The following is a 23317-nucleotide window of genomic DNA, read 5'->3' on the forward strand; positions in this document are numbered from 1 at the left end:
GATGATGTATTTATTTTATTTGCGAGTTAGAAAACTATATAGGACAGTTCATATGTACTTAACGTAGGTAGGAGGGTTTTATGTGAGTACTTCGACGTTCTAAATCTTAACAAATAAAGAAATCAAGACCGTTGATGGTAATATTTCCTTAACTTATTTAGGAGACGTACCGGCCTTTAATCATTAGCTTGTCATTTTTAGTTTGATCCTTCATTTCTTATACTCAAGGTAACGCACAGCTACTTGGTTTGTTTTAACAGATAGAATGTATTCTGCGTTTGATTTAAAAACATCTGATCGACATTTCTTTGTGTAAGCTCATGAATAAAGATTGACTTGATATCTTGCCCTACCTCTCACAAGCCGACATGTTGAAATGTCTGACTTACATGACACGCACAATGCCCTTTTACTGGTACAGGCCTGTTTAGGCATTTAAAGTCGGAATGAATAATTTGTAACAACTGCATAGCCGGTTATTTTGACTGACAAGATATGCTCTCGATTTCGCGGAAATTTGATAAGAGAAATATTGAAAAATGGTTGAATCATATTACCCTAAAAGTTGTTTTCAGTTTACATTGCGAAAACATCGACCTGCTGAAATGACTTATACGGTATCCGGTTAATCTAGTTACTGCTCTGAACATGTTGCCCTTTATAAAGAATTAAAGGTGTACTAATACATCTTAAATATAATTTTCTTTTATTGAATCGATAATACGATACACCTCTCTCACAACCCACTTTCAAAAAATAACGTACTTAGGGAAAAATTATTTCAAAGCGTTCATAAATATTATGCAGGTTCGACGCACTTTGAAAAACAAATCTGCAAGCAGCGTTAACATGCACCAAGTAGGTTGTATCATGCTTGATATGACGGTTTAAACGTCAAAGGGCCGTAACACTAATCACAGTCCTTGATTCGTTCATGTGCCACGATTCATAATAATAAATTTAAAGTTGATTATGCTATTTTTAATCGGATTAACATTATTCGTAGATATTGACATCCGTTCATTTCTCAAGTGGCCGTGGTGGCTGATTGGTAAAGATGTCTCGACTTAATACTACAAGCCCTCCACTTCTAGATCGCGAGTTCGACTCCCAAATATTGCAGTTGCCTGTTAATGGTGGGTGGTTTTTCTCGAGTTGCATTGGCGGTTTTCCTTCATAATCTTTATCTGGCACATCTTTAATAACCCTTGTAGTTGAGATAACACTAAAGTACACAATCCAACTTATTTCTTAAGGAATTTGTTTCACCACATCTATAATTTGAAAGTGCTGTCTGCAACAGTTCATCATTCATGAAACCCGATACAAAACCACGCCGTGAAACGAATACTAATTTCAGTGATTACCACAAATGAAGCCTGTAAGATCACGAGTCTGTATTCCTATCCCCCTGATGAAGTTTAGTCTTCGTTCTGATTATCATTATAACATGGTGTCGTCTGCGTGTTGTCCTGGTCTTGTTTCTGGTTTTATGTATTTGACCTGTAAGTCAGAAGTCACATAAGGCGATTGACCTCATGACCTTCGTTTATTGTTCTGTCTGCAAACTGTGTCTGATTGTAACAGCTCTAACTGGTCATATTTCACTGTCCTATTAACAACACAACTAGACTGCATTATTTTTCTATTTATTTTATTTTTGCAAAGATTTTAGAATACACATACTATAAACATACATAGGGTGGATCTTACATATACGTTCATACTTCTATACACAATTTTGTGATTTACTATCAATTCTTATTGTTTTGGAACAATAGTGTCGATACCCCTAGAATCTGTATTGGGATTAGACTAGATGAGTGAGATGCAGCATTATGTATTTGCAGAGTTATCTGCCCGTGTGGATAGGTATTGATTGTGAAGTCATGTGTTTTGCGAGCGTTACGTTATATTTTTTCGGAGTGTGAAATGCGCCAACAAAATAATGACGTCACAATGGATACCTACCCTCAAGAGAGGTAACTCTGTAATATGCAAAAACGGAGTGTTCTGGGCGTGTCCAAGCCAGAAGAAAGAATCCAGATCACAGACAAAATCTCTACTCAAGGTAAAATACGATACGGTGCAAGGAAGACGCTAAGGAAAGTAAAGCATTTAGAAGGAATGGAATGGAGAACATGCGGAATTTAGGGTTATCAAAAGTAAGCATGTCTCGCTTATATCGTTTACTTTTGCTCTGTTATTTGTCCATTAGCAGTGGACATATTAATGGAAAACATAGGAATAGTCCTAGAAATCGGAGAAACATTGAAGCGGAATTAGTGTACACCGGGAAAGCTTGGATGTTTCTATGAAGTAAAGGAAAATCAACAAATAAATTGAAGTTGTCACGCTTACCATATATCTTCGCTGCAAGCCGTCACAGTACGCCAATGTCAACAAAGTTTTATTGTACCTATTAACCTTCGTTTAAATACTTATTTACATATTTACTTTTAGCAATAGACTAGTCTCATTTTCGCCGTACGAAATAACCCAAAAACCCTAGATTTAGCGGCTAACATTGGAGCACGTGTGATGTAATTGGTGTACAATGTAGTAAGGTGCATACTGCATACCCGCTCTCAATGATCACTTAACGTTTTTGCAAGGAATATAATATTGAAGGATTTTTCAAGGTCACGGTTACCTATACTGATAGCCTACGCAGGTCGGATAAGAGGCAGACTTCTGTTTTTTATACAACACAAAAGACATTGATTATGCAGCATGCAATAAAGTTATTTTCGAAGTATGCTAAAAGTAATTAGATATTAGACATTTTGTGATAATAGTCAGCTTTAATGTTTATGATACAGAATATATGCTAGAAAGGTGTCACTAATTAATTTTACTTAATTATCTGGTAACCATTGCATAATATGTATCGTTCAGCTAAAAAAAAAAACAAGTTTCTTGTTGAGAAGTTCGCTGAATGTAGTAGATGTAGATTATTGAGTTAATATGAATGGATATTGTTATTTAAATTGCGTTATGTTACGAAACAGCTGCATAATATTGGCTTTTTCCATTGCAGAAAATTGCCAAAACAGCTAAATACGATATCGGAAGCACGAAAGATTCTGGACAAATATTCTTTAGGTTACATTAGTAAGCGCCTCATGACTGGATAAGAACTCTTTTACATTTTATTTCATTGCCAAAGGCGATTCTGACGAATTTTCATGCAGACTACAGTTTACTACTCGTAATTATATCGTATATTTCTTATCATTAGAATAACATTTCATATGTTCATTAATCTGTCTCGTATAGTTTCCAAGCATGCAAATGTTTTTTGTTTTTTCTTTTAAATCGAAAACTCATTTTGTGGAATTCCACGTTTTTATCGAATCAAATGTTTAATAACTGCAATATTTATGTTTCGTCATCTTCAACCTATGCAGTGGCTTTATAGCACACTGTTCATGTAGGCATTTAATATTTTCATTACTTTCTTTTTCCTATCCAGTTTCGTTGGTTTGGACAGTATGTTTTATGTTATTATTTTGCAAAAACATTCAGTAACTGTTTAAGGACCGATGTTACCTTGTCACCTTCATCAGACAAATGACAAGGCAAAATAAGTACACAAAAGTCGAAAAAGTTGTCTTCGAAATGTAGTTCCATGATCGATGTTCGATGATATCTGCGGCACTGGTTGATTCACCTTCAGTACACAGATGTTTAAAGTGTAAAAACTGTACGACTTGTCTCGGAATGGAAGTCAAAGATAGATATTTGTTTTGGGAGAGGTCGAAATAAAATCCAAAATGTACAAAACCAATCAATTAAATTAAAACAGTAATTAAAAGAAGTTATTTATTTTATTTATGACTTTAGTGAGTGGTTTAAGTATTTTATAGGCGCGTTATTTCGTTTAGATATTCAAACATGTAACTTAAAATCAAATATTTAAATAGTGATATAGTAACCGCTCATGTTTAAGCATACAAATGTTGTTTTAGGGTACTTAACTGAGAAATACTACATATAATTTAGTTGGTTTCGTGAAATGATTAATTCATTGCAATTGATATCAGGTCAAGTTATACAGCCGAAGGAATATTGATGTGAAAATTGTACTAAAACATCAATACTAGTATAGAGCCGTGACAGAAAAATGGACCCATTTTTTAATTGTATCATCTATTTGACAACTACACATATTGTATATGGAGCATCTTTAAGATATTTACGTCTGACACGCACATTTTTAACAAAAAGCCATGTATCAAATCACTGATCCATTTGGTCATATCATACGGTCATGTCATACATATAATTAAAACAATAAGACACACATGCAATACTACTATTATGACGTTATAATCAAAATATGACGTCGCATGATTATCTCGGTAGACGAAACGCCTAAATTCGAGCTTGATTTCGCCTTTCTTATGATTATATATAAACGATGTATTTCCATAGACACGTGTTATGTGCTTAAATACAATCTTACATTCGTGGCTACGCACTATAAAATTGATAAAACTTGTTATATGAAAGGGTCGTTGTACCTCTTTCATAAATTTTACATTACAAAAATGACACTCCTATCAAGATAACGTTTTACATCGTTGATTTCAGTGCCTTTTACTCTCGTGACGAAAAGAACCAAGTTAGCATGTGTTCGGATTTGCCCTGCCCAACACGCCAACTACTTTATACCAAGGTAACTGGACACTGTGACGTGGACTCATTTATTATTCCATGTCCCGCGAGAGTCACGCGAGATGATACTGAAATTGCTTACACTAATCCATTACTTTTAACAAACCTCTAGCGATGTATTTCAGCTATTTCTCTTAACCGTGTTAAAGGGCCAGAGAAAAAATGCGTATAGCTGTAGATTTGTTTTGACAATCATATGTATATAAGCTATTCCTCTTAATTTCATTCAAAGGGACCAACAGATCATACATATAAATATAGCTGCAATATTGAAGCTCAAAAGACTTTATGCAGATAATTGTGTCGTCTTTAGAAAGGTATGGTAGGCCGGGTACGTATATTCGTTTTGATATAAGTAATGTTTATTGCCGTATTGTGTATATTTGTTTTATCTTGTAAAACACTTCGATAAGCCCAGAGGCAGGGCAAGAGAACAGGAAATAAATACAATGATAATAATTCAATAGGACTAGCTATGCACTAATGCTTTGACACGAAGTATCATACCTCTTAGGTCATAATGTAGGATGTAACAAGAGTTCCATCACAACTGATAATATCATTCGTAATTTGCCACTTCAATTATAAATTTTTCATTGTAATATTCTTTCAATAATGTGATATCTTTATATTTATTTTATTTTATTTGCTTGAAACTGGCTTTTGCATTGGCTTACAAAATTACTTTGTCAGCCCATAAAGGAAAAAATAACGTCTCTTCTGATTAATTGAAATAATGGCCTTATGATTTAGTAAATTGAAGTATAAGGATTAATTTGAATATTTTTTAAGTTATGGAGATATAATACAATAAAAACTGAGAGTACTGTAAATGAACCGCAAAGAAAGATTTTTATATTTAGGTCTTTAACAAAAAATATTTCCACCTGTTCGCTGTAAACAAGCTAATTACCGTGTGCGATTAGTAAAGAGCGATACGTAAAGTAGAATCAAATGAGTCTAAATCACGAAATTAAGCATGAAAAAAAAATCGTTAGACACGAATACGCGAAATTAAATCGCCGTGAAAAAAGTTGGATTCCATAATATGCTACCGTATCCTCGATATTGCAGGAGTTACTATCACTGACATCATATCCACCCCCGGACAATCTCATAGTTAAACTGAAGGCTGTTCAGGAGTTTCACTATGAGATAGTCCAAGGGTAGATATTACGACAGTCATAGTAGCTCCTGAAGTATCGAAGATGATGCTACCAAGGTTATATCTATTATTCACCTGTCATGAATTAGTACTAACTTTTGCTTATCTGTTCAAATATATGTCACATTTAATGTGTGTCAATGTACTTTAATATACTGTAGTTTTCGTTTTTTTTCAAAATGTATTGACCAGATATTAAGTCATAAGGATCTAATAACAGGCAAGGCTATAATTATTTCCTTAGGTGGATATTCGGTTAATATTTACACATAATTTAAAATGAAGAATTATGTAACATCAAAGCAAAGAGGAAGTAACAAATCAGGTCATATATCCATATTACATAATTACAAATACTCACACACACCATTACATTCACGTGCAAACAAAATAGATGTAGCAATTTTAAATCAAAATATCATATTAAGGACTATGTATGGTTTGGGCTCTTTTTGGCCCGAAATTGAATTGGTTTTTAAAAACTAAGAATCAATAAACAAAATTGCTGCATTTGACACAATTAGTACATCCCTGATTTAATTGTAATAAATATTTTCTAATTTTGCAACTTGAAGTTGCCATGGTAACCATGTATAAGTATGAATAAGTTAACTAAATTTTAATATTTTATCATTTTGGCATGTTTTTTTATTGTCTTTCACTAAGAAACAATAGAAAGTAATATTGAACAAATTAAAGACCTCTTCTGAATATATGTATACCTCCAATACATCTTCAGGAGAAATATGTATGCGCTTTATGGTCTCTAGTAAAACCTTACCAAAATACAAAACGGTCAATATTGAATACACTTCAAAAATTTTATAATGTTTGCATATATAGAATGGTTACCATAGCAACTACGGCTGCAATGATAAATATATAACTATCTTACCTATTATGTAGTATATGTACTCGATATTTGATTTTCAACAATTTAATCACTAAATAAATGGTTTGAAACTTTGTGATGCCTAATTTGATACTGAACTTCGATACTGGGGCGCGATATTTATGTGAGTGGTACTTGGCGTCAGCCGGTCATTTTTTTAGATGCTCCGGACTACTTTCATCAAAAGATTCGGCAACCTATACCAACGAACCTGCTTGAATTTTATATGACCGACTTTAGAGAACCTAGTTAATGATGATCCAATGTGAAGCTAAATTTAATATGAAATGACGATTTAATGTGTTATAGGCTATATACATTGTTATAGTGCAGATTAAAACCGTTTTTATTAGAACGCAGCACATGATGTGAATGATATCTCCAAAGACATGTCAATGTAAGGCAACCTGTCTATTATTGTATTTGACCAGGAAAGAATTCGAAATTTTTTATTATGTTTTTATATAGGACTGAGAAGGTTTATATGGATGCGGAATGCATCTAATTAGTGTCATTCAATTCACATTCCGCCTTATATTCCATTTATATATATACGTGCGTGTGTTCATAATTTGACAGTCGGAAGCATTTGTCATTAGCCAGTTTGATATATGCGTTGTTTTTTGTTCAAAGTCGAATGCATCACCTGCTCGGTTATGGTATGATTTTCGAAAATCATATCATAAGCAAATACCTTCACAACTTTATAAACAAATAATTTTGAAAGGGATTTATGAGTACAAACGGTATCCTCTAATATAGTCTAGTTTCAGAAAATATATTACGTTTAATGAAAAAAATGTTAGAATAAAATAACATTGTTTCATAACAATGCTTCATTGCCAATTTTTACTCAGGATAATGGCCTGGGATGAAGCGCCTGGGATGTCTTAACGCCAAAGGAAGCGACACAATCACAGTATGATACTGAGAACCATAAAATGAGTATACACTCAAAATCTAGTAAAACGGTTTTAAAGTGAAATAAAGGTTTTTTATTGTTAAAATATAAGTGATATTTTCACTGGAGTGTAATTTTTTCACTGGAGTGAAAATATCACTTTTGATATTTTACTTGCTTTTGACCAATCAGAATTCAGCATTGACAAAATATCATTTTGATTTTATGTCATTAGCTTGTGCACAAAAATGACGTCATATTTTTGTGTAGAAACATGACGTTATGCTCACAAAAATGCGACGTAATAATCGCAAGGGGAAATAACTCTGCAAAATGCAATCGCGGAATAACCTTTGGCGGAACCAGCAATGATAGTCTTCTGTAAATGGCAGCGAGAAAACAAATAAAATAAATAAAATATTCCTTCTTTCTTGATGAATACCAGTAATATTTCATGTGCAACGCACTCGTGAAAAATATCAAAGTTTCCACCTCACGAGATGGTATTAAACAACTGAAGAAACAATGAATAACCTGTATGTAATTGTGATATTAATATTATCATTTATAACATAAGATAAATGCCAAGTGGAATCATTTCCCGAATAGTAATGTCGCGATTTTTAGTCAAATGGCTCTATTATATCTGTGATTTAAAACGATTAATAAGCGATTAATTTTCGGGGTTTTCTTTGCCTCCTCAGAATATTATCTCACTCAACAGTGATTTGATTTAATTGTCTAATTATATTTCATATCTTACGCGGGATGTCATTAAGTTCCTGTCAATGAAATACCTGAATTACGGAGTGCTATATATTCACTACACTGATACTGATATAATTATGTTTGTTTTGATTATATTGGTTTAAATATTTTAAAGGCGGGGGAGATATAGTTACAGATTCGAAAAATACATCGAACGCTGTCAATACACAGCTAAATCGTTATCGTTAAAATCGATAATAAAAATATGCTTGTTATCTAGATAAGGGAACTAGGGGATCATTTTGACAATAACGAACGAAACATTCCAAAAAACCTTATTTTTTATTTTCTAATTTTCTCTTTTTACTCCACGACCTATCAATCTTCCCCTGCGTCCAAAAAAGAAAATCTTGTGTATTTAAGTGCCTATCAAAAACGCCCCATTCCAAAAAAAGACTTTCAAGTTATTAAATTCATGTAAACGATTGTCAACTGTAAAAAGTCTCAATCGTTCACATGAACTTTAATAACTTGATTTTTTTTTTAAATGCAGCGTTTTATATGGGCACTTAAATACACAAGGTTTTCTTTTTTGGATTTCCTCATTATGTAATTTCAAACAAGCTAACTTTGATTGACGTGGATCCTACTGTTATATAACGTGTGATGCCATGTGATGTAGGGGGAGATTGATCAGTGGTGGAGTAAAGAGAGAATATAATTAAAACTTGATTGTCTATGACGACACTTAACAATGCTGGCTGTGACACCAGATCAATGACATACTCATCACCATTAAACACACTGATGAATATAAATGGGATGACATGGATATATAACAGTAGTATTGATGCGTTTGGGCTACTGTCTAGCTTGTTCGGAGAGTAGCAGTCAGCCATACAGGTTACAGGACCGCTGTACAGTACAGCACAATGGTGAGTTGGGAACTGTAGAGTGTATAGTGGCGTCGTGGTACTTAAAAAACTGAACGGTGGCATATTTCTGTCATTTTGGTGTTTGAAAAAAGGCACTCTTAATATTTGTCTACTTCCATTGTCCAGTATTACTGTTCGTATCATATAATGGAATAGTGTTCCTTTTGTGTATCTTGATAAAGAGCAGATCGCCTCGAAAATTTGACAATTTTTGTCCACACGGTTGTAATTACTTCCTTGTCCGATAAAAAATGCACTGTGATGCATTTCTGTCATCGTGGAACATTTGCCATCGTGGTATCTAATCAGTGGATGGTAGCATAATGCTTTCTTCGTGGTACTTTTATGATCGTATCTTAAAAAGTGTGTGGTGATATATTTCTGTCATCTCGATGATTTCAAAATTATATGGTGGCATATTTCTGCCATCATGCTATTTTGAAAAGAGTTTGGTGGCATATATTTTTTATCGTGGTATTTTTGAAAATATGTGGTGACATATTTCTGTCATAGTTGTAGTTATGTTGACATAATATATAAAAATAGTGAACGATTGTATATTTCTATCATCGTGGTATTTTTAAGGATGTTTGGTGGTATATTTTTGTAATCGTGGTATTTTGAAAAGTCTGTGGTGACATTGTTTGTCATCATAGTATTTCTAAAAATGAATGGTGGAATGATTCTGTCATTATCACTTAAAAGTATGTGAAGGTACATTTCTGTGATCGTAGAATTTTGATCGGTCATCATGGTATTGAAAATATTTTAAGTAATTATTGAATAGTTTATACCGATATTCTGAAAGCTACACATTAAAACCTCTTTAATTCTACATACATTTCAGTACTGTATTACAGATTGTTAGTATTTGTTATGTGATTAAAAACGAATGATAATGGGGATAGTAATTAAGAATGAAGAAAACGACTGTCGTGAAAAATATTGAAAATCGTAATAATGCTATTCAGGATGCTTGTCTTTTCCTGGTGTTTTTCGCATTGTCTTTTGGCTTGCCTAATTTTATAATTTTGATTTATTAATGAACAAAAATTCTCATTATAATTCGCATAAGAAAAAAGAATTTTGTAGTTAATCTATGAAACCTTTGATGTGATTTTTCTTTAAAGAATTCTTGTGGAACTGAACAGGAAATGAAATCGTCTACCACTTGATGTGTATGATTGAATGGAATGATTTCATAATCACAATCACTTTTATACTGCATATCGAATAAATCATTATATCAAGTTACGTTCAAAATTCTCTCTTAATATATCTTTTCAAACTAATTAAAGCAGATGTCACCTTCTAAAAATCAAACATTGGAATTTAATGCTGAGACTTTATGGATTAGGTAATCACAATTAAATACGAATTTATCTTTGTGTTACAATTAAACATTGTGAACTCAAAGACATCCACATAGCTAATGATATAACTGTCATCTTGTATAAGGGAACCAAATTTCCGGGTGTACTACACTAAAACACCTTCATATTGTTGTTAGATGTGATAATAAACAATGTAGAATACAATGCCAAGTTCATTATTGTTGAAAGCTCCACTACGTTTTCAGATAAGAAATATAAAGGTTTATTGATAACACTTATAACGACAGAGCATCTATATTCGTGGCGTTAGATGACGTTATAGCGTCTAACATGCAGGATCATCCTAGTGCAAATACTGTATACGTGGTATCTAACTCTAACACACAGCGGGGAAGTTTTAAACATACAAATCGCGAAATTAACCACTCGCGAATTTATCCACATTTACAATATATGTTAACTTTCGCTGTTTTGCCGCATTACGAAACTACTGTAAAGTAATTAGGAAAACATAGGACGACATGTATTACAGAAATTGATATTTATGTTATCTATTTCTAATTGTTCGATAAGTGATGTTCAAAGATATTTGCGGTACGTCAATAACGATTGTGGCGTCAAAATTATGACAATTTTTACAGTTACATTTTAAAACTGAAAAACGTTTCCGTTAAGGTATATACCTTTAAAGGAGCATGATACAAACAGTTTGACTTGATATTTGTGAAAGATCAAATTTTTGGTCAAGAAATCAACATATTCATTTGAAAATATTTTGAATTATGGCTGGAAATTATAAATTTTGACTGTTCAATATATTACAATTTTTTATGATATTACGTATTTTTAGCACAAAATATTTTAGGTTTAAACAGTTTGATTTTGGTAGACGTTTTTACAACAGATATATATAATTGTATATTTAGTAGGTGTTTAGTATAGAGACGCTTAGTCAAGTGTATCTAAACAGATTATGTTTCCTTTTAAGTGTGATATTTTTACAAATTGTATCGTTAGCTTGTCGTGTCGAAAATTCCTTGCCTTTAAAAGGCCTACTACCTTTCCGAAATAAAAATTCAAAATTTCTAAAAAAAAACAACCCAATGATAACCTAAAAAACTGGATATCGATGCTACAACACCAAATGAATTCGAAATCCCGTGAGTAATCTTATTATCAGTGAATATTTACTTTTCATCTTCAACTAACGCGTGGTAGTTAGGACGGCGGCGTAGAAACTAACACGACTAGCATTATGACAAATAACATATGATTTATTTTAATTAAATTCTTCAGAATGTGATGATAAGTCCAGTATTAACGTTGAGTTAATAAATTTCGCCACTCTACAATTATCAGTTATTAAAAGTCATTTCAGAAAGGTAGTGACTCTTTAATTTTTATTTTGCTGATCACTAAACTTGGTTTTCATGTTGTTGTATATTTTTAATCTATATCTCTATCATAGGGAGGCCGTTTGTGTATCGGACTGTTGTTTCTGGTCTGTGGCTCTGTGTATGGAACCGTTTACCTTCACTCACCAGTGAGCAGGCTATTCCAGGTCGCTGCACCGCGTGCCATAGCGACGGTTCATTTCTCCGTGGTACCGCACACGCGCATAACGCACGTGACGACAGTCCATAGGACCGTACAAAATGGAAAAACTCTACACATGCAGCCCCATAGTGGTCTAGGAATGACAGTCCATGGTTCCGTAGGATCAGGAGCAGCTTTAATGGCTATGCAGGCACCGGTCCAGGACCAGCGGGTGCAGTCTCTTTCAGGAAGCCGATGGCAGACCGTCCGCAGCGGAGAAGGCGATATTATTGCTGGTATTGGACAAAGTGGACGTGGCAACGCGGCAGTTCAACAAACTATCAAGGGCGAAACGGATCTGGGACTGGATGAATTGGTACATTTTTTTTTCGCTTCCATATATTTATTGTCTTATTTTAGTGATGTGAATTTTGCTGTAATCACTTCTAGTACTATTATGTGTAAGGACATCATAGCCCATTTTAATAAACATTCTTTAACTTTAAGGAACTCCTTAACTTAAATTTCCCCATAGAAAAGCATTACATAAGTCAAGGGAAAATTTTAAGTAAATGAGCCTTACTTAAAAATCGTAATGTTTTCCTATGGGGAAAATGGAGATTTTTTAGTTAAGGGATTCCTTAAATTTAAGTAACGTTCATGAAAATGGATTCAGCTGGCAGATAAGGTTAATGTTTGTGATAATTTAGACCAATACGTTGAATTTCTATTTAAACTTATTAAAAAAAGGATATAGATCTAATTATTTCTTCAAAAATTACATGTGCATATATTTTATCAGCGACTGTTTATTTTTTACAATGCGTTACACTAAAATAAAATATTGATTGATTGATTGATCTGTTGATCATAAAAACAAACCTTCGTGAAAATTTATCATTTCACGAGTATAAAATATATTGGAGAGCATTCCTTAACTGTATATTCATAAAATTACACTAAATCACTTTATATTCGCGTTTACAGCATTCTGTATTTGCATAATACAGAGTTATCTGATCTGTATTAATTGTGACGTCATGTGTTTGCGAGCGCAACGTCATACGTTTCGGTGAAAACGACATGAATTGCGTTCACAAAATAATGACGTTACAATCGATACCTACTCGCAAGGGAGCTGTAAGATGCAAAGACGAAATTTCGCGTCATTGATTTTTTTCAACATATTTGCAAATATAAAAATTCGCGATCAAGGGGTCGATATGATTGCGAAAATTTGATCCGCAAAATATATAGAAATGAGCAAGCCATATAGACCATGAACGACAGATTGCAAAAATTCAAAACCGATTTTGATTGAATTCGAGATTGCGAAAATAAAAAAAAAAATACATATTTTCGCGTTTGAGCTATTTAACGAAATATTACGAAAATTAAAAACCGATAAAATTGAACTTTCTCGTTTTAATTTTAAAATGCGAAAATTGGGACCCGCGTAAATAACCTGCAATACGGTATTCACTAAAAACATATTCGCGTTTGAGCTATTTTGGAAAATCAAGCAAAAATTTGGTTCTCGCGAATAAGAAATGGTTTACAGTACGTTATACATGTTATGAGAACGCGGTTAATTGAATGATGGGGACATGACAGACATAATGAAATATGGTCTTATTTTGTATTCAATAATCTAAATGTAGAATAGGCAAATTGATTTAACGGTCCTATAATTCAATTAAACAATAGCAATAAAATTTCGGAAATCATTTACTATATAATGAAAAGATATTTATATGATATCTATTTAAACTACACTTTCCCTTTGATATTTAACCGAGTGTGACTTTGTATCGTGGTATGATAGATACCTGTAGACAAGAATGAATACTACCACAGTGATTTATAGAAGGTCAACTCGCCATGACACTTAAGGTTTCATTTCCATTGATACAGAAAAAGAATAACGAAAAAATATTTCAGAGGTTACTCACTGTTTCCGGGTGTTTTGTTATGCAACGCAAGAGTTATAAATATTATTTTTATACATAATTAATTTAATTCATACATGATTGAAAAATTAAATACCGTTGATGTCTCCTTGACATTTAAATGGCTGCATACTTAATAGCTAGTTTTAAATATGCATTATTCTAAAAATGTAGCTTATTATGTAAGAATACATCTCATTAAAAATAAAATATTACATATGGAACAGTTTATCTATAGTGTATCATTATTAAGTTTAACGTGTCGAACAGGTTGATAATAGGGTTCATTTTTTAGATACAAAACTTACATCACTTCAAAATATTCACAAAGGGCTTAGTATGATTTGTGTCCCTATTGACCCCCAAATTCATCAAATTTAAAGCACGAACTTAAGATTTACTTAGAAAATATCTAGGCACTGTGTAGTTGAGACACAGCAGACATGTGAATTACAGCAAAAATGTACAAATAATTCTGAAAAGCAGAAATTGACAAATTAACAGTTTTTGTGTCTAGAGGTGTTTTTTTTCTTTTTTCTACTGTTTTTTTTCGTTTGTTTTTGTGGGAAAAATCGAGATTCATTGGCTTAAGGACATTTTTGAGATCAGGTAATTTATAGCTGTCACCTTCATATTTCATTCCAGCTGCAAGCTTCCAGAGTAGGAGGAGGGCCCATGTCAATTGACCGGGAAATGGCTGATGCTATCAGTATGTTTTGTTATTCAAGTAATTTATCATCTGATAACCATTGTTATAAAACCGGGACTTGTATTAATTTTGTTTTACACGTATTCGACCATCTCGGATATATAGGAACGTTCGCGGGTTAAGAGATTAAAAGAAAGCAGTAGTACCCGGAGGAAAATATGTTTTGTCAGTACCGAGCTACAGATCGACGAGAGTCTCGAGCTCGCAACTTAGAGGTGGTGGGGTAGAGTTTACGTATTAGGACACTTTAATTACAAGGATAGTAAGGTCGTCATATTCGGGAAGTGTTACACTGTATGTTAATGGAATACAAAACAATTTGTTTTTTTCATTTAAGGGACTTTTAGATTTAAAGCAATCTCGTATAGTCCTCTTGTTTCGCGGGGTGATAGTTTCGCAGGGTGACAATTTCACGGGATGATAGTTTCGCGAGATGAAAGTTTCGCGGGGTGAGAGTTTGGCGGGGGAATAGTTTTGCGGGATGTAGATTTCGAAAATTAGATCAAAGACTAAATTTCCATTTTCTCATTTTTATCAAAAATTGCGAAAACATTTTGAGAATTGTAAATAACTGGTTGTACGATATTTTTCGATTGTTATCAATTTCCACATGTACATGTATTATTCGTGATAATGAGGGCTATGAATGTAATTGTCAACTTAATTATCTAAATTTAAGATACCGAGGCTGCACAAGCATTACACGGTGTTTTAGCATATGGGCTATTAATCATAATATCACAATATTTTTTCAAATTAAATTAACTTGTCAAAAAAAAATTGCAGAGTGAATTTGCAACCCGCATTTCGGCCCTATTCTTAGTGCAAATTGTGTTGAATATGTTCTCATTATGCATAATGAAAAGATATTCGGAACATCTGACAGCAGGAATATAAATAGGACCAAAATTCTGGTCGCAAATTCACTCAGCAATATTACTTTAAGATAATCTACTAAAAATGATGTGTTTAATGTTGGTATGTTTTAGGTGACGAGATATTCAATTCGCCTACTATAGCAGCACCAAAGGACTCGCTAATAATGGAAGGTGACATGATCTGGAGAATCAGCCAACTACATAGCATCCAAAATGATCTGTAAGTTACCCTCTTAAAGGCCCACTACCTATCTTATAGATTTTAACTTAATCACGTCCTAGCGCAAAATCGATATTGAACTGGTTAATGCACCAATGAATTTGCGAAGTCGCCAATATGGTAACAAAACAATGTACAGAAAACACATTTAGCGATGTCGAATCTTAGAGCAGTATTTTGTACACTAAAATCAGAGATCCGCTAAAATATTACGCTTACAGTAATTGTATGGCGTCATTTTGATAAATTTTATTTGGCGATGTAATGAATGATAGGTCGATAGCTACTGTGCGTGCATGCATATGTCTTAGTAGAAGACAGTGGGACGACTGGTTTGTTCGTTGACAATATAATGTTTGATGTGTATGAAGATAAGCAATAAATATTCCTTTTCAGACGGGGACAGAAGGATAGCAGAAGACCCGAATTTAACCCGAGCTCCATCACTCTATGGCCGAAAGGTATTGTGCCTATTCGGATCTCAAGTGGCGGATTCAGTAAGTATTACCAATTAAAAGCGCTTATAACTGGTAATGATAATATCATGGAAAGATATACTGTAAAACAAGCTATTTTTCTTATTGATTTAAATTCACGGTTTTTTTTATGTCAAACGACGTCTGTCATTTCATTCCAAAACAAAATGAACATACACTGCAAATTCAATTTCAATTAAAAAAAATCTTAAAATAAAAAAAAAAAAAAATAAAAAAAAAAAATAAAAAAAAAATTGGCATCAGTTATAATGCCTATGTAATTTCTCTCCTTGAACGTTTAATGGCGAGTTCATTTTTTTTTGCGATCTATGGTTATATAATTTTCGCTGTAAATGATTTAGCGATGCCTGATAACCAGAAGAATGCGCGAAATTTAGTCGCACACGAAAATATGTTGATATATAGAACGATCTAATAAAAATTAGACTTAATAGTTTCTCTCCACTATGATGCTCTACGTTACGCTCCAATAAAAGATCTAACAATGCCCAGTTCGGGGTCACCTCTGCATGACCTCTAGCCTAGTATCGGAACATTCGGGATTTCTATATTTTGTTTATACTTCCGAGAGAATCAACCACACCGAAGATTTCGTAGGCAATACGCTGGTTAGCTAACCTTAGGGACATGCTGAGGTCACTATTAGATTGATGTACAAAGCTACTGGTAGTAAGGCTTAGCGAAATTATGGAAAATGATTTTGGAGCAAAAAAATTATAATGCAATTTCAAACAAATTACTAAGGTTGTAAACAACTAAAGGAATACTGTTCCGGAAATGTACCCTAGAAATTATGTTTGGGCTATGTCATAGTCAAACTGAAGGCAGTTTTGGGAAAAAAACCCTGACCAATTATAGCCCAGTAAAAGGCTTTGTTTAACGACCAACTTTAAAGACATATGATATACCGTTATTATATTCTTTTGTTGAAGAACAAAGAACCGAATTGCATGTGTGTTCTGTTGCCTTCAGTTTTGCTACGTTATAGTCCAGGGGTGGATATAACAACAGTGATAGTAACCCCTGGAATATCGAGAATGCTCGAAATGTTACCTGACCTTCATTCTTATTCCTCATGTACACAATATAATCAAGACACACGGCAATATAGGATATTTACAAAAACCAATATCACAAAAACTATCATAGCAAGACATGCTACAGCATAAATTATGGCCACCACTACAATTTTTTCAATACTGTAAGTAGAACATCCTTACTGTTTTGAAACAGTTTTGAAGACTTTTTTTGTGATTTCATGATTAGAAAATGCGGATATGTTTTATACTTTATTAAATTACTATAACTGTGTATTTATGTAATTTTCATGGTGCCTTTGACACCACTTAAATTCTACACTATGAATATATAGTTCATGTTGTATTCGTTTGATCATGTCATAATTTAGCAACATATTCTAGAGCACAAATAACCCATATTTCGGTTTGTAAAGGTGCATAATAATGCCTTTTCTTCAGTTTTAACATTATCTCAAAAGAAAGTTCAGTCGACGAATTGGAAAATAAAAACAAAACAGAAAAATCAACACCTCATTTTGTCCCACACATACTGTTTTAAGTCGGTATATACAACATACATGGGGATAAAAATACGTGAATATGGTAATCTGCCTATAAGTGAATGTCCTGTGAAATAGAATGAGTATCAGTATCATATCCCAGTTGTTTTAACGGTAAATAGCTTAGTAACAAATTTTCAATTCGAATTTTCTGTAATTACATTTTCACCTATGTTTTCGAACGGGTACAGAATTGAAAGAAATAATAAAAAGTACTCATACAAAATAGCAGAATATTGTCGAAACAATGATTACATCATGAATTGAGAATAATGGTTAAACTAAGATTAGTGTAATCACATTTTAAACAACTGGGACCAGATCCTTAAAATTACCATTACTCCGAGTTATAGAATTTCCACCCAGATGCAGATTACACTGTACTTGAGGGTATATTCAATCAAAACATTGGTGATTTTCAAACAAGAAACAAGGTCATGACTTGTAAAGTTTTTTTATTGTTTCAAACCAACTGTATAAATATTAAGTTTACATCAAAGTCATATTTGCCGTTTTAATTACATATGCATTTATCTTGATGAGGCATTTATCATACGTAAATTTATGATCTTGTAAGAGGACCTAGCTGAAATAACGAATATTACATGTTGACAAGTTAATAATACTTTTTTTTTTAAATTATCCCGTTTAAAGTTATGAATATTTTTTTATTAGTTTTAGAAATACTAGCATTAATAACAGCGTCATTTCAGAATACTATTTTTTACGTACATCAAATATGAAAAAAAAATGTTTAAAAATGGCAATTTGAAAAATCAAATCAAAAAAAAGAACGTCAGGTTCAATTTCTTCGAAACTGTGACAGAAATCCATGCTTACTTAATAGAACAAGTGTAACGAATTTTGAACTACGAGAAAATTTCGGGGTATGTAAGACAACCACCTTAAATAGATGAAAAGTAAAAATAAAAGTAATTCATTTATTCCTTTGTTTTTAAGCTCGTGGACAAAAGAGAGAGATGCAAGCGGCCATGAACCGGATATCACGTGATACATGTGTGTGTTTCCGGATCATAACAAGAGCAGAAGCGGCCCGAGGAGAGCCTCATATTAGGATCAGAAATAGAAGAAGGTATTTAAGATGATATTGTAACTCTAACGATGAAAATGGGATTTACCTTTTAATTTTTTAATTTTTCTAGAATAACTTTAAGTTTTTGACAAGTATATGTGTAGTACTGCCGTTTCACAGCTGGAAAGCTTGCATGTCACATACAAAAAAAAAATAATAAGAAAATAACCCTAGTGTTTGAAGCAGACATGTTGTTTGTCCGCCCAATTGGAAATGGATAACCATAGTCTAACGTCATTTAAATTCAAATGTCAAAACAACAACATTAGAAAAAATTCTCTAAAGCAGTTCTAGTTGCTATTTCCTATGTCTAGATATAGTTAGAGATTAAATAAACATATAGCATCCGTTAGTTGCTAAACTGTGCGTATTATTAATTTATTATCGCGTAATGTTAAAGAAATCGACAATAATATATTGTATATTTGCATAACAAAGAAAGGAAAATCAAATAATGAAGTGAACGTATATTTTCAGATGTGCATCATTCATTGGACGAAACATTCGACGATCAAAAAATCAGCGATTCCAAGACCTGTTGATGGCACCAAAGTGTCGTACAGTAAGTACAATTCATATCCGATAGTAGGAACTATAGAATGACTAATGATATTGAACAACTTTAAAGGTACCAATCACAATAAAGCCTGGCTTAGCGAAAATCATTTTATGTGAAACCAGTTGCATAACAATAACTTAATTTACATTGCCACCTTGGTTCCATGAACAATGGGGATTATGTAAAAGACATTTTCTTGTTCTTTTGCTTTGTTGGTTGTACATACACATCTTTGACTGTACAACATTTTACCATCAAAACACATCTCTATGTATTAATCCGGTTTCAGACTATTTTGTGTAGTGATGTGTGAAAGGGTACAATATTCCCAATTAAAATTTCTATGGAAGCATTTTCTGTGGAAGAGAGTTGTTTCTCTTCTATTTTTTACGATAAAGATTGTCTGCCCTGTTCTTATTTTTGTTTTCTTGTATAAAAAATACGGCTGTAGTTACATTAAGTAGGTAGGTTGTGTGGTTATTTATTGTGATTGTTTAGTTTGTAATAAAGAAAGAGAGATGTAAGCTTGATGTAAATGGAAAGTGTGTGAAAGTCTTCTACGAAAGGAATATACATTGCATAAAATGTAATTTTGAATAAAACATTTTTTTGTAAAATGAAAATAAATAAAAAATTCCACCTTTCCGAAATTGTTGATTTCAGTGAAACAACTGATTTTCACGACAACTTTATTCCGCATTTTAAAGTTTGACTGGTTATTGTTTAATTTTGTAACGTCTTCGCGGCAATTAAATTTTGCGAATTCCATTCACACAAGAATTACGCAATATGTAATCGCACTCGGTAATCATCTAGTTTAAGAGTATTCGCGTTTGGCCTTTTACAGACAAAAAAATATCAATCCATCAAATTCTTTATGCATTTAACTTTTGAACCACTTTCTTTGTGTAATAATCTAGCATTTTATATATGAAGCCTGCCTCTTATGACGGATGTTTGAAAGGTAAATCACTTCTTACGTTATATAATTTTCCGAAATTATCAAATGTTAATGTCATAAAATGTGTTTTTTCAACAGACAAGGATATTTACCCACCAACTTCTTCACGCCCTTGGCCTGTACCACGAGCACACAGCCCCTAATAGGAACAGCAACGTTCGGATCCTGTACAGTAACATCTCCCCATACTTTTGGTACCATCTGAACAGGATTCCCTGGAACAGATACAGCTCCTTAGAGAGGGAGACGCCTTATGATTACCTCAGCATCATGCACTACGGACCAACTGTAAGATTAATAGAATTATCCTTGTTGAAACATCATCGATACTCCATGGGTTAATATCACTGTAAAGCAAACCTGAAGGCTTTGTGTGCCACGAGAGATGAGACAGATAGTCTGGTCCTCCTATGTACATAAAAATTAACTAATATGAGGGACATGATTGTACAAGTGTTTTTTTTCCTGAACTGCCTTCTGTTTTTGCTATGATGTAGTCCAGGGGTGGATATATATACTGTGATAGTAACCCCTGGAATATCGATGATGTGTTGAGAAAAAACTGGTTAAAACACATATCACTAACCTCACTCCGGTAGGCATAGTACCAGGTAGTTACACTTTATTGGAAGGTATATATACATCTCATGCATCACAAATGTTCTTGTTTTTATGACCTTTGCGATGCACTGTTCTCAATTTGACTAGTTCGTGAAGCTGTCTGGTTATCGTATTATTACCTTATGCGAGTTTGGATCAACTGTTTAAGCATGGTTAAAGGGATTCAAGCAACATGTTCTCATTTAAGATCCATCTAAGTATGATGATGTATGGAGTATCTCACTCACCGTGTTTTTAAACTTGAAATTGTTTAGAATTTGGGATTTTGTCAATGTGCTATTCACCCAATTAATGCTATGCTAAGCATTCTTTATATGATAATTTGATTGGTCAATTCGATTGTTCAATTAAACGCGAAACCCTGTCTAATAGGGTTATAACATTGCTATACTTCAGATTTGCACATGACGTGCTTATTATGTGTTTTGACAGCATGATTCAGTGATTAATACTATAAAATGGCAAGAATTCCAATTTTATTGTAACCAAACACAACAGAATTATTCCATATACATTTATCTTACAAACAACTGTTTCGTTTCCATTTGGCTTTTATCGTATCTAATTTTCATTTTCTTTTTTAATATTCCAGGCATTTTCTCAGAATGGCAGAATTACCATACGACCAAAGAGGAATGTAAAGAGAAATATAGCGAGAATAGGGAGGTCTTCAGTTATGAGTTCCCTAGATAAATCACGGATTCGTCAAATGTACAACTGTCCGCGAAAACCGCCGGCGCGTCCGACCTGTCCACAGTACCCGTACCGATTTGAGTAGAACTCTTTAAATCGAATGCGCCACTTAATTTATATCGAATAGGATGTTTCATCACCATTACAGAATCACTCGGTTTTTACAATTGACGGACAATTATTATTGTATATAGTACTCCATACTTCTATGTCTATGCACTATTCATCCTTTTCTAGTGTTAATAATTGTTTCCCATGGAAATTGCTTACAAATAAACAAGTGAAATAACATACGCGCTATGATAAACAAATGTGTCTTATTGCGATAAGGATCACCTACATGTACGTAACATATGTACATTTGATGCATATTTCCCAGTGCGGTCAAAGTCAAATGTCAGATTTATAAAAGTGCTATTTTTTGGATTTGTAGAAAATTACTTGATATGAAAAAAAGCAAAGACAATAAGGCTATTATTTACTTTTTATCTAATTTAGTAAAATTATAACCATATTGTTCGAACACGATTCGAAAATTACAATTTAGGCTATTAAAGTATTTTTTTTTTTTTTTTTGATTAATTTAATTTATCTTATCTATTTGTTCCATCAGCTGATACTTTCGTTGGATAATGCATGGAGACCTCATTCCAGTGTGCGGATATGTTTTTTTCTTCAGATTTTGAATAATAAGGTTTTCTGGGCTTGCTCAAAAGATGATTAGCTTGATCATATAATTAGTGATTTTTTTAATTTCTTATATACATTCTCTAAAGTAGGCACGTGGTTTATAAAAAATGGAATAATTATGAAAATCGGGAATGCTGTAAATTTAGTTTGAACAGAAATTAGTTATCATGATTTAAATATTGTCGTTGAAACCATGATTATCCTGATCGCCTATTGAACACGTTGGTTGAACGACAAAAACAGCGAACACACCATCACAGGGCGATTCAGGATTGGACAGGAAAAGATATAGTATATACGTAGCATCCCAATACACTCAGTCATCCCTTTCCGTGATACCATGGTAACTGTCACATAATGTAGTTTTCTATCGAAGCTACAAAAATTCACGATTTTATTTTCAAAACAAGTTCGCGAAGATAAACATTTGCGGATGCTAATTCCTATCAATATAATTAATGTAGATATTAATTCACGGAGAGAAACTATTCGAATTTAATTGGATTGCGAATATCGCGTAAATAAATCATACGCGAGAGAAAGTTTGTTTACAGGAATGGAAAGTTTGCCTTGGAGGAAAAATGCCAAGTGGTTCTACAGATATGGTTACCACGATTTGGAAGCTTGAAAATGTTTCATTCAGAAACATCCTCCACACCTATACAAATGGCCGTCATAAGGTGATAGAGATAGAGACAAAGTTTGTACTTATTTATC

At 33.1% G+C, this 23317-nt stretch overlaps 1 protein-coding gene across 1 annotated transcript; it reads left to right on the forward strand.

Annotated features, from left to right (window-relative positions):
- The first annotated feature begins 1948 nt into the window (after positions 1 to 1948).
- LOC138308620 (high choriolytic enzyme 2-like) lies at positions 1949 to 22879 on the forward strand. Its single transcript, XM_069249662.1, has 9 exons — positions 1949 to 2071; positions 12084 to 12527; positions 14746 to 14809; positions 15799 to 15907; positions 16304 to 16404; positions 18944 to 19076; positions 19554 to 19638; positions 20675 to 20884; positions 21810 to 22879. The coding sequence occupies exons 1-9, from the start codon at positions 1949 to 1951 to the stop codon at positions 21993 to 21995; spliced, it is 1455 nt and encodes a 484-aa protein (XP_069105763.1). The 3' UTR covers positions 21996 to 22879.
- Positions 22880 to 23317: the final 438 nt, after the last annotated feature.

Source organism: Argopecten irradians, chromosome 15, assembly GCF_041381155.1.
Source record: "Argopecten irradians isolate NY chromosome 15, Ai_NY, whole genome shotgun sequence".
Lineage (NCBI taxonomy): Eukaryota > Metazoa > Mollusca > Bivalvia > Pectinida > Pectinidae > Argopecten > Argopecten irradians.